Source organism: Palaemon carinicauda, chromosome 38 (genome assembly GCF_036898095.1).
Source record: "Palaemon carinicauda isolate YSFRI2023 chromosome 38, ASM3689809v2, whole genome shotgun sequence".
NCBI classification, from domain to species: Eukaryota; Metazoa; Arthropoda; class Malacostraca; order Decapoda; family Palaemonidae; genus Palaemon; species Palaemon carinicauda.
In genome coordinates this window covers 27,859,292-27,874,760 of record NC_090762.1, presented here as the reverse complement: position 1 = coordinate 27,874,760, position 15,469 = coordinate 27,859,292, and the positions used below count along the sequence as shown (strand labels likewise).

General features: G+C 47.1%; 1 protein-coding gene across 3 annotated transcripts in view; it reads left to right on the top strand.

Annotated features, from left to right (window-relative positions):
- Positions 1-1,971: 1,971 nt before the first annotated feature.
- Pex12 (peroxin 12) overlaps positions 1,972-15,469 on the top strand; it is a 49,958-nt gene continuing 36,460 nt past the window's right edge. The window contains exons 1-2 of one of the 3 annotated variants that reach the window (XM_068362004.1): positions 1,972-2,112; positions 7,831-7,985. In XM_068362004.1, the coding sequence (XP_068218105.1) occupies positions 7,866-7,985 (120 nt within the window). In that variant the 5' untranslated portion in view covers positions 1,972-2,112; positions 7,831-7,865. Of the gene's footprint in view, positions 2,138-2,253; positions 2,276-7,830; positions 7,986-15,469 lie in introns of those variants that run through there. The other 2 variants (XM_068362005.1, XM_068362006.1) reach the window with 2 other exon arrangements.

Sequence of the window (15,469 nt, the reverse complement as noted above, 5' to 3'; positions counted from 1 at the left end):
AGATGGTGAGTGGAAAGAAAATAATTAGTTGCTGTACATTTGACAACAGGTGAGTAGTGTACCTCACTGTATATTACGATACGCGTGAAGAGTAAAAAATTAGTCCCAAAAACTTGATCACATGAGGGTTAAGTTTAGTTGGGCCAAATTCAATTTATACAATTTATATAAAGCCAGTTACTCTGGACATCAGACATGTGCAATATTTCAAAGAAGGGATTGTCATGATCAGAAGTTATTGATGAGATCAAATGATGAGTGAAGATATTATGAAAAGATGTCATTGTGTTGAACGTAGAAACATCATGGTAACAGGTCTTGAAGATTGCAAGAAAATTATTGGGTACGTGATGAAAATGGATGAGGAACAATAAGACAGAATAAAGAAGTAAACGACAGGTACGGTCTGAAAATCTGAGAATATTGGTGTTATGTAATCACTCTGAAGTGGAATCTGTCATTAAAAACTTTAAAGGATTATAAACATCTAGCAAAAGGTAAGTACAGTACACACTATCCCAGAAGGAAATTACTCTGGTTGAGAACAAATCTAAGAACTGTCTATAAGTAAAAATAATCTAAATGAGGCACTAATGTGAAAATTCCAGTTTTAACCTCCGTTTTGCACGCTGAATGGCCTTTGATGCCCCAGTGCTTGGCTTAATGCCTAAATCCTATATTCAATTCAATTCACCTCCGTTATGCTCTTTAAATCAACTCTCCCATAGAGTTAATTATTGTGCTCCATATCTGGAGGTCGTCCCACAAAAATATATTGACATGCAATTCAGATATAACAGTAGTGGTTTTAATCACACTTTGATATCTTGAGTATTTCAAATTGTGGTATGTATTATGCAATGCACATAAGCGAAGGGGGCTATAACATGTATTTAAAAGAATAGGCCAGAGAAAGTTTCTCAGAACTCTTGAATAAATAATTGAAAAAGAGAAAAGTACTAAAAACATTATGACAAAAGTCTTTGATGCTCATTGCTACCAAATAAGATCTAGAGATCCCTTGGTGCCATCAATGTACTTCAAGTGGTACATTGTTGGGAGTATTGAATGAGATTTTGAAGCATCCCTTTGCCCCCTTGCTGCACTTAGGTTTTAGCCTTATATTATACCTCTCTTCTCCCCCCTCCTTCGGCTTGTTCAACCTCACAATTTCTACTTTACGGGCTGCTGTGAGTACCAGAAAGTAACACATTGATTACAATATATGATTAAAAATTAATAGTTAAAAAAAAACTAAAGAATATCTTTGAAACTAAACGAAGTACTAAGGCATTAGATAAGGAGGTTCAGCAGGCTCTTGGTGTACACCATGCTGTTTTGTAAGACTCTGTCATTATCACCAAACTAAAAGGCTCCTCACTTATGCTTCCCCTTAGTGGATTAGACTAGATAAAGTCTATTGGGGGTGCAGATATCTATGGTTATCTTAGGATACGTCCCTGATTTTACACGATATCTACGGATAGTCGTTCCAGGGTTGGAACCCTGTGATACCTGACGGTAATTTTCTTGTAATATCACTTGCAGAAATCTTATACTGTAGGAAGCAGCCGAAGGGAAATTCCATCAGGACGACATGGCTATCTCACCCCAAAAATAGATTTTTCCTACGTCAAAATCCATTTTATACCTTTCTACCATACTTAAATTTTTGCTGTTATCCCACTAACTTAACCATCACTTGGTAGTGCACTACGAGGTTTACTCCTTGTTGGGCCCGAGTGCTGAATGGCCTCCTTGGTCCTAGAACTAATTTATATGACCAAAATTCGTAAATTAAATTCAATCCAGTATAAAGAGAAATAATACTATAAGCAACTGAGAAGTTGGTGATGAAATAAAATTTTTACATTTCAGGTATTGATTTCAGATGTCTTTTATCTGTTTTTGGTATTTAAAACTTGCCGAAGAACCTGAACTTAAGTAAAAATTAGTTGAAAGCACTTAGAATTTTGGGAATGGGATAGAAAAGTAAAGAAAAAAAATCTTTAAACTTAGAGCCGTTACAAAGACGAATTACAGAGATTACTACTACTACTATCAACTGATAATATAACAATTTTACAGATAAAACGAAACCCCAGCAAGAAGGTACTGTACTGTATCTATTTTTAAGGTAGAAAGTGATAAAATAAAACCGTAGATATGCATTAAGATTGATTTTTGTGATAAAATGGAGAATTTAAATGATAGTGCTTGTTAAATAAGCGACTGGTTATTGTAGTGCAATAAATTTAATTAATCGGATGTTATGGTAAGCCGCTCTTCTAGAAGGACACTCCAGCATCAAACCATTGTTCTCTAGTCTTGGGTAGTGCCATAGCCTCTTTACCATGGTCTTTCACTGTCTTGGGTTCGAGTTCTCTGTATACAATACAACTTTACCGAAATATCTAGATTACTATCGCTAGTAATGTCACCGTACCGTTAGTAGCGCTGTGTATCATTCGTATCGTGGCTAATTTTACCGTTGTCAGTAAATACCTGAGGTTAGTGACCTGTCAACTACTAGGTTAGGTTAGGTGGGTTTGTTAGGTTCTGTACCCTTTTTGTTCTTTTTATATATTGTGTAACCGGTAATATCACCGTAACAATCCCAGTCATCGTTGTTAACACTGTGTATCATTGGTAACGTTGCTAATGTTATCGTTTGCAGTACATTCGTGAGTGAAGTGACACCGTTGAACAAGTACTTATATTTAAATATTTTAACACAAACATATATGACAACAGTGATCATATTTAGCCATTTTAACAGAAAATATATGTTTTCCTGTAGAAAATAACGTGATTTAACCGGTTTTCACCTTCATTTCATCTGTAATAACAGAAACCAATTCAGCAACTTAGTTAGTCGAATTGGTTGTTCTGTTTGTTTGCGGTTAAAGTGAAGGTCAAATTCGGTTGAATCACGTTATTTACTATAGGAAAACAAATATTTTCTGTTCGAAATCACACCCTGTAATACAATACAACTTTACCGAGTTCTCTTGCTTTAGGGTACACTCGGTCACACTATTCTATCTTCTTTCTTTTCCTCCTGTTTTGTTTACCGTTTTTTCCTAGGTTACATTACCCTGTAATACAGTACAACAATACTGTTATGTCTAACTTAAAGTATAGCAGTGTAAGTGGGGTCGCGGGGGCGCCTGTTAGACCCCCCCATTAGGTAAGAAGGCAAGGTCACGGCTTGTAGGTTAGGTTAGGGGGTAAAGTTTGTCAGTTGACATACTCATAATACAGCAGTGTAAGGAGGCCATTAGGAAACCCCCCCCCCCCCCTGTTAGGTAAGTAGGTAAGAACACAGCTTGTAGGTTAGGTTAGGGGGGAAATTGGTTTAGGTTGCATTCCTGTCATGGTAACAGAATCTTTTCTTAAATCATGAAACGAACTTCTTAGTCTCGTGATAAAGAGTAACTTTCCCATAAAGAAAACCGATTTGACAAGTAATAAGAAAATTTACGCCTGTCCCAACAAACTACATTCGCCCCATTTTTAGCTTGTTGAGTACATCTTATAATCTGTTTAATATTTTAATGCTTAGGTTAGGCTATGATGTGTTTATTTCATGAGCTATGACCAACCTTTTACAGATACTTCCTAATTTTACTTTACCTTTAGCTATGATTTCACTAGTTTTAGATCACAAATACCATAGACTGACCTGGTAATGGTTAATTCTGAGAGGGAATCGCTTATGTGATGCCCGTCTTGTAGAATACTGTATGGTGGTAACTAGCTATACCATTGATAATGTACTAATGTTTATGATGATGCAAACGCATTATCGTAGGTCAGTTCAGCTAAGGAAGTAAGTTGTTGCTGGCAAACGAAGGTCTCTGAGTAGAGAACATAGAGTTAAATTATAGAATAGTGCAATAAATTGTTTGTTGAAAATAAGACTCATATTTTAGTGTATTTTGTTATGGTTTGAACATTTTTTATTATGATTTCGAGAAGTAATCAAGTTTTTTAGGTATGGTTGTTTGACTAACATAACTGAAAAACTGGGTTTGCGCTTGGTATTGTGATAAAAGTCCCATTTTATATGGACTCATTTGTAGCTGTGTCTATCGTACAATACTGAGAATACCTCCTCCAATAATTGAGCATATTTACCTGTATGTTGGTATGCCAAATTAACAGTAATAATTTATCGTTCTTTGCTCCACTGTAGCTCGCAGTGCTTGCAAGTAACATTATGTCATTGCTCCTATCTTCTGGTCAGAGGGACACATTTTGCTACACGTGTTAGCCCTGTGGCTTAGTACACTATTTATAATATTTTATAACGCTCTGACTTTATTTATATTTGAACAAATATATGTTCCAAATTCAATCTTAGTGTAAAATGATAAAACAGGTGAACAGAATATCACAACTTTTACGAGTAATTTGTATCTGATCCTGTACGTAATACAAACCTTTGACCTTTTATAAAAGTATGACTTCAGCGAAGCTGGAACTGGCTGTTAAGCTTTTAACGAGGTAAACACAAGTGACAAGTAGCTGGGAAGTTCCGCCCACTTGACAGGTAGCGCTCTTTGTCTGCCGTAGAGTACAGATGTACTTTCCAGTGCTTATCTGAAATTATTAGTTTGTTATGCTTTTTCTTCTAGATTTCTTTTGCTGTGGTGTGTGATGTTGGCTCCATGGTCAGGCATATAGCTGTATCTTGACAAGCCCGGAAAGGGCTGTGGCTGATATATGAGAAAGCCAGATGTCGACCCGCATGAACTTTGTAGCTGCTGCAGGGGACATTCCTGTGTTTGTAGTAATCACCCTGCCTGAGTGTTGGGAGTGGCCTCCACTTCAATGAGCTGAGTTTACGAAGAAAAGGAAGAAGTCGAGGAAGAATTCTTTGGAATCAGTTTAGGGTATTGATGCCCATGAAGCTCTCAGGCTCTTTTCTCCCTTCTTTGGGTTCGAAGCCCGCTGCTTAGTCTTCCTACTTTCCCTCCGAGGTTAACGCCGTCGTTAGAGGTAAGAGGAAGAGGGAGTCCTTCGCCTTTCCTTTCCCTTACAGAATCCTTTGATTGTTACAGGAGTATTTCCTTTCTGCAGCAAAGGTAATATGTATTACTCCTGCCTCTTGCCCAAAGCACTCCCACTGACATAACTGTTGACAACCCTTGCAAGGACTTGAACCTCGGTGTGGTGTCATCCCCTTAGTATTAATGGCACCCCTTCATCGGAGAAACATTTTGAGGTGTTGGCTGTGGCTATGTTACAGAGGTTTTCTTGCCCTGTTGCTGTTCCCAGTGGAGTGGCACCCCTGGACGTGTCCCTTGATGTTGCCAAACCATCGATTTTTGCTGAGAGTCTGTCTCCTGTGAAATCCTCAACCCTGGTGAAGGAGAAGCGTTGTTGCTCCTCGTCAGCTGCTTCGTCTGTTCCTTCAACTTCCTTGCCTTCTGAAGAGCTTTCTGCTGCCAGGAAGAAGAGATTATATGAAGCCCAGGATGATCGATGTAGAGAAGTCTCTTGAGAATTCAACAGGTTCTTCTTCATGGTTTTGTAGGAGTAGTAGTATTGCACCAAACCTTCCACCAGGGAAAGGGTGGAGATGCAAGGTTAAAGGCCCAAGGCCCTTGCCTCAAGTAGTCATTCCCTCATTGGAGTGTCTACGAGTGCTACTGATTTGGAGAAGGCACATAAAGACAAGGAGGACACTCACCCGAGAGCACGAACACCAAATCGTCAGAGGTCCCCGGAGGACCAACATTCAGAATGCTCTTGAGCTGTGCATGATCATTTCCCATCATATCAAATTGTCACTCCCCACATACAAAAACGACTAGTTTGTCACTAGGGACACCCTCATCTTCACAAGGCTTCTCGTCTGAGCTTTCCCCCAAAAGTTCACAGAGTTGAAAGAGGTTCCAAGAAGGTGAAGTTTTCGATGCCAATGAGAATATGCACACGATCACCAGCATGCGCTCAATCCCCACAAACAAGATTGCTCAGACCACGATCTCCATGAGCATGATCACCATGCTCAAAGGAGGCATGCATGGATCCAGCAAGCTCTCCACACACAGGATCAACACATGCCTGAACACCATGCACATGATCAACACACGCATGATCCCCACACATGCAATTACCATACGCACGATTGCCTCAATCATGCAAACAAGCCAAACATATAAGGGTAGTTCACATGAAAGTTATCAAAATTTTCAAGGTCACAAATTTGCCTTAGAATACTTCAAAGAGGTGTCTTATGGGTATATATGTGGTCATTGCATGTTAGTATTATGAAGGATATTGAAGGTATTAAATTTTTCCTGCATTTTCTATGCAGAACTTGTAAGGGACGTGTACATGAGCAAGATCACCGACGTGTACAGAGGAACCCCCTCACTCTGCTTCATCCTCAAGGGACTCGGGTACAAGTTCAAAGTCCTATGCTTTGGTGATATCTCAACAACTGGTAGATCCTGTCATCCTCGAAGAGACACTTGCTCCAGGAAGAATATTAACCTCACGCCTTTTATCACACGTCTTTACACCCAAGAGACGGATGGGGTATCGGTATGTTGAGAGATATGGCAGCAGTAACAGTCTTCCCATCAGACAATCGCATCAACGTTGCTTGGAGAGTAAGCGTATTCATTTCTGATCGCTCAAGAACATCCAGGAAAAAATTGGTAACATCTAGGACACCTTTCATCTCTACTGAAGATTGCTTCATAGATGCATCAATGGAGGGGTTGGATGGGGAACAAGACCTTGCCTGGTTTGTGGTTTGAAGACGAGAAGGGCCTGCATATCAACATGGATATGCGAGCGGTGCTATTAGCTCTGCAGCCTTTCCCTCTTATCTGATACAATGAATACTCGACAAGATATTACCAACTCCGAACATCAGGCTTACCCAAATGGCTCCCAAGTGGCCACAAGTATAATAGTTTCCAGACTTGCTGATGCTCATAGTCAAGGTACTGGTGTAACTATCCCAATGGTCCAGTCTTCTCTGTCAGTCGCATATGCAGAGGTTACACAACTCTGCGACCTCCCTGTTTCTTTACGGGAGGAGATTCTCCAGCATCTTATCCGAATGAAAGGATTTTCATGAAGTAATGCACAGGAGATGTCTGGATGCTGCCATATATCCTCGTCAGCTGTCTACCAGGGAAAATGGACCATCTTCTGCGATTAATGTTGTAAACGCGATACTTCTCTTATCGCAGCCACTCTGCAACTGATGAGTGATTTCTGTTATCTGCCTTTGCCGAGAGAAGCTCCTCCTCAGTCTCCGGAGTTAAGGGCTACTCTGATCTTTGATTGTATTATTATTATTATTATTATTACTATTACTTGCTAAGCTACAACCCAAGTTGGAAAAGCAGGATGCTATAAACCAAGGGGCCCAAACAGGGATGATAGCCTAGTGAGGAAAGGAAACAAGGAATGATAAAATATTTTAAGGACAGTAACAACATTAAGATAAATATGTATAGACAGTAAATAAAGTCAAGTACATGTAGAAATGTGTTTGCTTATGGGCCATAGTAACCCCATAGTTCCCTACAACCTTTCCCACAACATCCATTTGACTGCCTTTCTTATTTTACTTTATTCAATTAGTTCCTCTCTTCCCCATAAACTTGAGTCTCACATTTGTTTTCAGTCTTTTCTTCTTCATTCAATTAATCCATCTTTTTTAGATTTGTATCACCTACTCTTTTGAAGATCTAAGGAGACAGGTAGTTTTATGATACATATTTGTTTTGAAATATTTGTGTGCATCTTAAATAAAAATCATACAGGGACTGCATCATTAACTTTATTTTCAAAATATAGGCATTGGATGGATAGATCAAACACATCACCCAAACATGGCTGAATATGGGGCACATATTACTATAACCTCAAGAAATCGACCTTCCATATTCGATGTTGTAGCACAAGATAGTTTGTTGTCAACCCTTCAACCTGCTCTGAAACATGCCCTGAAGGTATGTACAGTACTGTACTTTGTTTATAAGTTCATGTCTAAGTAGAGGAAGTATTTGTGCAAATATATTCTATGTATTATGAAGTCAGCTTTTGTTCCATAACTGAAATACAAACCACGCCATTTACATGGGGTAATTACTTCGGCGTAGCTGAATGACGAGCCATAAGAATTTTAACAAGGGTTTACTACCTCGCTGCTAGTTAGCAGGGGTTAGTGAGGGGTAGTTAGCTACTCCCCCCCCTCACACACACACACCGGTGAATGCTTCACTTTATTTTTGGCTCGGGCGGAGAACAGACCTGTCTTCTCTATCCTTCGCTTTGACTGCCATATTTAATCTGTTTTTGCTTTTTCTTTTCCAGTGTGTTTGAAGTTGGCCTCTACTGACTATGCGTACATGCCCTGGACTTCCCGTCCGCCCTTGTTGGACCTTTATGTCGGCAGTCGACACCGATCCCCACACCTTGTGTCCTCACTGTAGGGGCCAACGGTGTGATACCGGTAATGTAGGCCTATGTATCGAATGTAGGGAGTGGTCTACCTCCCAGTGGGAGAGGTTTGCCCGGCGCCAGAAGAAAAGTCTAAAAGGGATCTTTCTCCTTCAAAGGCTTCTTTGAAAAGAGAAAATTCCAAGACTTCTTCTTTCGTAGCCCTTTCCTCCTCCAAAGCTCCCCCTCAAGTGGTTTTTTCCGAAAGGCCGGCGAGTGGTAGCGTAGACCGTACTGCTGTTGACCGATCCCGGGGTGCGGGAGAGGTAGTTGCCTCCCATAGCGAGGCGGCTGCCCCTCCTCCCCCGGAGGAGGATATGAACATTGATTTACCTGTGAATAATCATGATTTGTTGCAGCTTTGGGCTTCCTTGGGGCTGCAGGGTTCTCCCTCCAGGGAAGCCCTGTTTGACATGATCAAATTTGGTGCAGCTGTCAAACAATCGCCAACTACAGCAGGGATAGATCCTCTGTCTGTTGTTGACGTTGTTGTGACGGAGGCATCTCGTTGGTCTAGTCAAACCCCTGTTCCTGTTGCTGAGGTAGCTGAAGGCTTAGATTCCCCCTCCGAACACCTTTCGAGGGAGGATCTAAGTCCTACGGTCTCTCCTGCCGGTGATTCTCCCCCACTGGGGAGTTCACTCACAGAGACTCCTCTTCGGAGGCTCTATGATGGTCAGCCTGCTGACCCCACGGCCCCTCGTAGGCGTATAAGGCGGAAGGCTCGTCCTCCCCTTCGCCGTAGAGGCCTTCCTTCCCCTCATAAGGGAGTTGGGAAGCGCCTCCTTGGCTCGTCGTCACCACAGTCCTCTGCGGAGGAGACGACTTGCTGTTCGCCGATCCTTCCAGCTATCACCTTAGACCTCTCCGGGGATCGTTCGTGATCCCCTTCGGATGATGGTCGTCCTTCAGGACCCTGTGACCAGTCTCCCTCCAGACCTGCTGACCTGCCGTCACCTTTCGAGGATGCTGACGCGCGTTACCCGCCACCTGATCCTGCCACTGCGCAGGCACCGGGCCTTTCGGGGCTTAAGGGCCTTGAGTGCAAATCTGCGCCTCTTGCCCTCAAGCGCCAGGTTCAACCTGCGCGCCCTCATGCTGCTGCTGCTGTTGTTCCATTCTTAGCGCCACAGCGCTCACTTGCGCGCGTGCGCGCCCCTGTTCCTGTTACGCGCCAGGGTTCCCCTGAGCGCCCACAGCCTTCTGCGCCCTGGCGCCTGCCAGCAGTTCCTTGTCCAGCGCGCCAGCGCCCACCTGCGCCCCAGCGTTCCCCGGTTCCTGCCAGGTCGCGCGCAGTTCAAGAGGCTCCTACGTTAGCGCACAGGCGCTCACAGGTACCTCTGGACTCGCAGCACCCGTCTGGAGTTAGGCGCGAAGCGCGCCCATCGCGCGCAGTTCCAGTTACAGCGCACACGCGCTCGCCAGCGAGCTTCTACATCACAGCACGCAGTCCAGGAGGTGCCTAAGCTAGCGCACGGGCGCTCACAGGCACCCCTGGACTCTCCTTCCAGACCGCGTGATCCTGCACACGTTCCAGTCGCGCGCCAGGTTCCAGGCCCTCTCAAGGCACCTCATGCAAACCTCCACCGCACACCCGTGAACCCTAATCCAACCACGCACCCTGCTCGCCCACCGCAGCAGCGCACACCAACGCGGCCACATCCTGATGCTTGCCATGCGCACCCACGATCCCCAGCACGCCAACAGGGTAATATGCCTGTTCTCTCGGATCAGTGCCCACCTATGCTCCAACGCGCTGCCCCACCCTCGCGCTATCCTGAACCTGCGCTCTCGCGCCCTCGCCTGGTTCTTCCGGATACGCGCCCACGCGCCACTGCCCTCTCGCGGCCGTCAGTGCCACATCAGGATGCTGCGCGCCCTCGTATCTGGTCTCCTCACGTTCCAGCTCCTGCGCGCCACACGCCGTCGCCATCTCCTACGCGCGCCCGCGCCGACGCGTCCGCTCCATCTCCTGCGCGCCCCGCACCTACGTGCCCACGCCATCGCGCTCACGCGCCTGTGGGATCGCCTATGCGCCACCGCGCTCTCACGCCCGCTCCACCAACCTCTCACGCCTGCGCCCATACGCGCGCGAGATTCCTATGACATGCGATCCTTTTGCGCGCGATCCTGGTCAGGGCCCATCGCGCGACCTCCAGCGCGAGCGTCGCCAGGCGGATAGGTCATCGTCTCGTTCCCCTACCCGCAAGCGCAGAACAGCGCGCTCGCCGGAGGAGGGGCAGTTCCCGGACAGGTCTAGACTCTTTTGTTTCTACTTCTCAGGAGAACCCTCATTTGTCGACTCCTCCAAGGGATCAAATGATCCCCTTCCTTCCAGAGGGAGTGTCCGACAGCACGACTGTCAGCCAGCAGCCCTGATTTGGGACCCTGGTCAGAGCTCTTTTGCAGGCTATGAAGCCCGTCCTCTCTGACGTGGGTCACAAAGTAGTGGCAGCTTCCTCCCCCTTGAAGAGGAAAAGAGGAGTCCCTTCTGTGGAAACACCTCCGAGGACTATTCTGTATCCTCGCAGATCCTTGCGCAAGGCTCCTCCTCCCCCCCAGACTTTCTCTCCCTCCCCTGCGGATGAGGATTACCCATCCTCAGGAGAGTCGGACGAGCCGGACTGTTCCTCCATCGCACCAATGGGGGAAACTCCGCCTCTCCCTGAGAAGTCTTCTCGTCCAGGGGTGGAAAAGAGCCTGCACCCATCGTTACTCGAGTCCTGTATCCTTCCCAGGAGGGAACCGAAGGACTCTAAGACGATCCCCAAATCGTCAACAAGGATCAGACAGGAGCCAGCTAGACCTTCCGAGGATGTCCACGTGTCCCCCCAGGAAGAGCTGTTGGGGACAGGAGACTTTGCTGCTAGTCCTTCAGGAGGAGAGCACCAAGAGTCAGAACACGCGTTCTGGTAAGGCCTGCCCCTCATGAGGAACCTCAATGGGATTCCAGACCCAGAGACTCCTCCTCGTGAGGGTAAGGTCACTGTCTTGGACCATGTCTACGGCACCCAGAAACCCTCTAGGGCCATTGCAGCTCTGCCCTGGTCTCAGGGGATGAAGAGTGCCAGGGACAAGGTCGAGGGGGCCAGCTCTCTGAGCTTGCCTCCTCCTGTAGACCCAGCGCCGGTAACAAGCTCCTCCCTCCTCCTCGAGTCCATCAGAGGAGGTACTTTGAGATCCTTGAGGGGTCTTGTTTGGCTCTTCCTATTCACCACTCCGTGGAAGAACTCACCGGGGGAGTTCCTCTAGAGAGACTCTCCAACCGGCACGTGTCCTACTCAGCTACTGAGATCCTAAACCAGGAGAAGGTCGCTGAGTGTGCCATGCAGGCAACTTCGTGGCTTGACATCTGGCTGGGGTCTCTGGGCATCCTGGTGCGGTCTGAGGACCTCTCCAAAGAAAGCACCAGGAAGGCACTGGAGACTTTCTTGCTCTCAGGCACGCGGACCATCAAGTTTCTGGCCCACCAAGTCTCGAGCTTGAGGGCCAATACGATTCTCAAACGACGGGACGCAGTGGCTGAGAGATTCCACCAGAAGGTTCCCAGTTAGGATGTTAGCAGGCTCAGACACTCTTCCGCGCTCAGTAAGAGTTTATTTGAGCCTAAGGATGTGGAGCTTACTGCTGAGAGGTGGAGGAAGTCCAACCAGGATTCCCTCATCCATAGGGCCCTGACATCGAGGCCCTACAAACCTCCAGCGGCCCAACAGCCCCGTCTGGATAAGGACACAAAGAAGACGACAGCAGCGAAGCCGAAGGTGTCTAAGCCCTTTCCTGCCAAGAGCAGAAGGAGCAAGAAGTCCTCCATGGAAGGCAATAACCCTAGAGGAAACGGCCGAGGCCGTAAACGCTAGGGTTAGCAGTCCCCCTGCATGTCCACCAATGGGAGCATGCCTACAGAGTTGCGCGGCAAGGTGGCAGCAACTCGGGGCAGATACCTGGACGATTTCCGTAATCGCTCAGGGTTATCGCGTCCCGTTCACAGCTTCTCTACCTCCCCTGACAGCAAATCCAGTGTCGTTGAGCTCTCTTGCCATGGGATTGGCAAGAGGGCAAGCCCTTTGGGCAGAAGTCCAGACCATGCTGAAGAAGGACGCTCTCCAGGAGGTTGTAGACTGGTCCCCAGGCTTCTACAGTCGACTCTTTCTTGTAAGAAAGGCGTCTGGAGGTTGGAGACCAGTCATCGACCTCTCAACCCTGAACGAGTTTGTCAAACAGACTCCGTTCAGTATGGAGACGGCAGACATGGTCAGACAGGCAGTGAGACCACAAGACTTCATGTGTACACTGGACCTGAAGGACGCGTACTTCCAGATCCCAGTCCATCCGTCTTCAAGGAAGTACCTAAGATTTTGCCTAGACAACAAGATCTACCAGTTCAAGGTGCTGTGTTTCGGTCTCTCCACACCCCCTCAGGTGTTCACCAGAGTGTTCACCCTAATATCTTCGTGGACTCACAGGATCAGCATCTGTCTCCTTAGTTATCTGGACGACTGGCTGATCCTAGCAGACTCGGAGGCAACCCTTCTTCGCCACTGAGACAAGCTCCTCGAAGTTTGCCAGAATCTAGGGATCATGGTAAATCTCAAGAAGTCCTCTCTGCAGCCCTCTCAGAAACTGGTATATCTAGGCATGGTCATAGACACCAATCTCCACAGAGCTTTCCCATCAGACGACAGGATAGCAAGGCTGAGGAAGGTCGCGAGGCCTTTCCTCAATCGAGAAGAACTCCCAGCCCAAACGTGGCTGCGTCTCCTCGGCCACCTCTCCTCCCTGGCCCGTTTTGTTCCCAATGGTCGCATCAGAATGAGATCTCTCCAGTGGCAACTCAAGTTCCGATGGAATCAAGGTCACGATTCCCCGGAAACTTTGGTCCCCGTGGGTCCTGCGGAACGGACGGACCTCCAGTGGTGGGTGGCGGACGAGAACCTATGAAAGAGAGTGGAACTTCTCGTCCTTCCCCCCGGATTTGATGTTGTTCTCGGACGCATCAAAGAAAGGGTGGGGGGCCCACGTTCTGAACCACAAGACCTCAGGCCTGTGGTCAGAATCAGAAAAGTACCTTCACATAAACCTGCTAGAAATGAAGGCCGTATTCCTGGCACTTCAGAAGTTCCACCAAGTCCTGTTGGGCCACTCTGTGATGGTGATGAGCGACAACACCACAGTGGGGGCTTATATCAATAAGCAGGGAGGTAGGCTACCTTTTCAGAACAGCTATCCCATCTTGCAGTAGAGATTCTGAGATGGTCCGAAGTCCACTCAATCACACTAGGGGCTCGCTTCATTCCAGGCAAAAGGAATGTGCTCGCCGACAGTCTGAGCAGAGCAACGCAGATAGTGAGTACCGAATGGTCTTTGGATCCTCAAGTAGCCATCAAAGTCCTGACTTTGTGGGGTTCCCCGACGGTGGATCTGTTCACTACAGCGCTGAACTTCAAGCTCCCGCTGTACTGCTCCCCGGTCCCAGACCCCAAGGCTCTCTGGCAGGATGCCTTCAACAATGGTGGGACAATGTCGATGTGAACGCCTTTTTCCCGTTCTGTCTAATGAGAAGGGTGCTCAACAAGACCAGAATATCGGTCAATCTTTCAATGACCCTGATAGCTCCGCTATGGCATCACGCAGAATGGTTCCCGGAGCTTCTGCAACTCCTCACGGAGGTTTCGAAAGAACTTCCTCCACGTCACGAGCTACTCAAACAACCACACGCCAACATCTTCCACAAAGCCGTAGCTTTGCTTCGACTTCACGCCTGGAGACTATCCAGCATCTCCTCACGGAGAGAGGATTTTCACAACAAGTTGCGAACAGGATGTCTGGTCACCTGCGCAAGTCATCCGCAGGGGTCTACCAGGCGAAGTGGCGAGTCTTCTGTGGTTGATGTCGTGGAAGGGGTATCTCTCCCCTCGATGCCACTATTCCAGCAATAGCGGAGTTCCTCGTGTATTTGCGGGAGGAAATGCGCCTTTCAGTCTCGGTAGTGAAAGGCTATCGCTCAGCTTCAAGTCTAGCCTTCAGGCTTAAAGGAATGGACATTTCTTCCTTGCTGGAACTTTCCCTTCTCATACGGAGTTATGAACTTACCTGCCCTCAGTCGGAAGTGAGACGTCCTCCATGGAACGTGGTTCGAGTTCTCAGGTCTCTTAAGAGACCTCCCTACGAACCATTACGCCAGGCTTCAGATCACCACCTTACTTGGAAGACGGTTTTCCTGCTAGCATTGGCCTCGGCCAGGCGAGTCAGTGAACTACATGGTCTCTCGTACGACATCGCCCATTCAAGGGGATGGGGGGAGGTAACCTTCAGCTTCGTCCCTGAGTTTGTTGCCAAGACTCAGAATCCAGGAGTGCCGGACTCTAGGTTCGACTCTTTCCAGGTTTCGAGTTTTCGTTCTGTAACAGATGACCCAGATCATCTCCAACTGTGCCCAGTCAGGAGTCTGAGGTTGTATCTTAAAAGAACAGCTGCAGTTTGCCCCTGGGTGCAAACCCTGTTCGTGAGCACCGGGAAGACGAAGAGGAGGGTTACCAGGAATACTATCTCAGCCTGGATTCGCAAGGTAATACATCTGGCCTTGAATCCTGACCCTTCTCCGTCATGTCGCTCTAGAGCGCATGATGTCAGGGTCATAGCTACATCCCTGGCCTTCAAGAAAAATTATTCAGTGATGCAGGTCCTTCAAGCTGGGGTGTGGAAGCGTCAGACCACCTTCACGGCCCACTACCTGCAAGACGTGACACACAGGAGGCTCGATACATTCTCTATCGGCCCTGTGGTGGCTGCACAACAGCTGGTCTAACCTCAGGCTCCTTAATGGACAAGTAGCAGAAGGTTGAGGGCATTGTTACCCGGTTTTAGTCTGCATGAATGAAAAGATCTGTCTGGCCCTTATTCTTTTCTTCATCCTCTCCTCCCTTGGAGAAAGCCGCATCCTGGGTTCTCTGCACAGCTGACCTCGAACCACTACAGGTTAACCATGCTCCCTTGT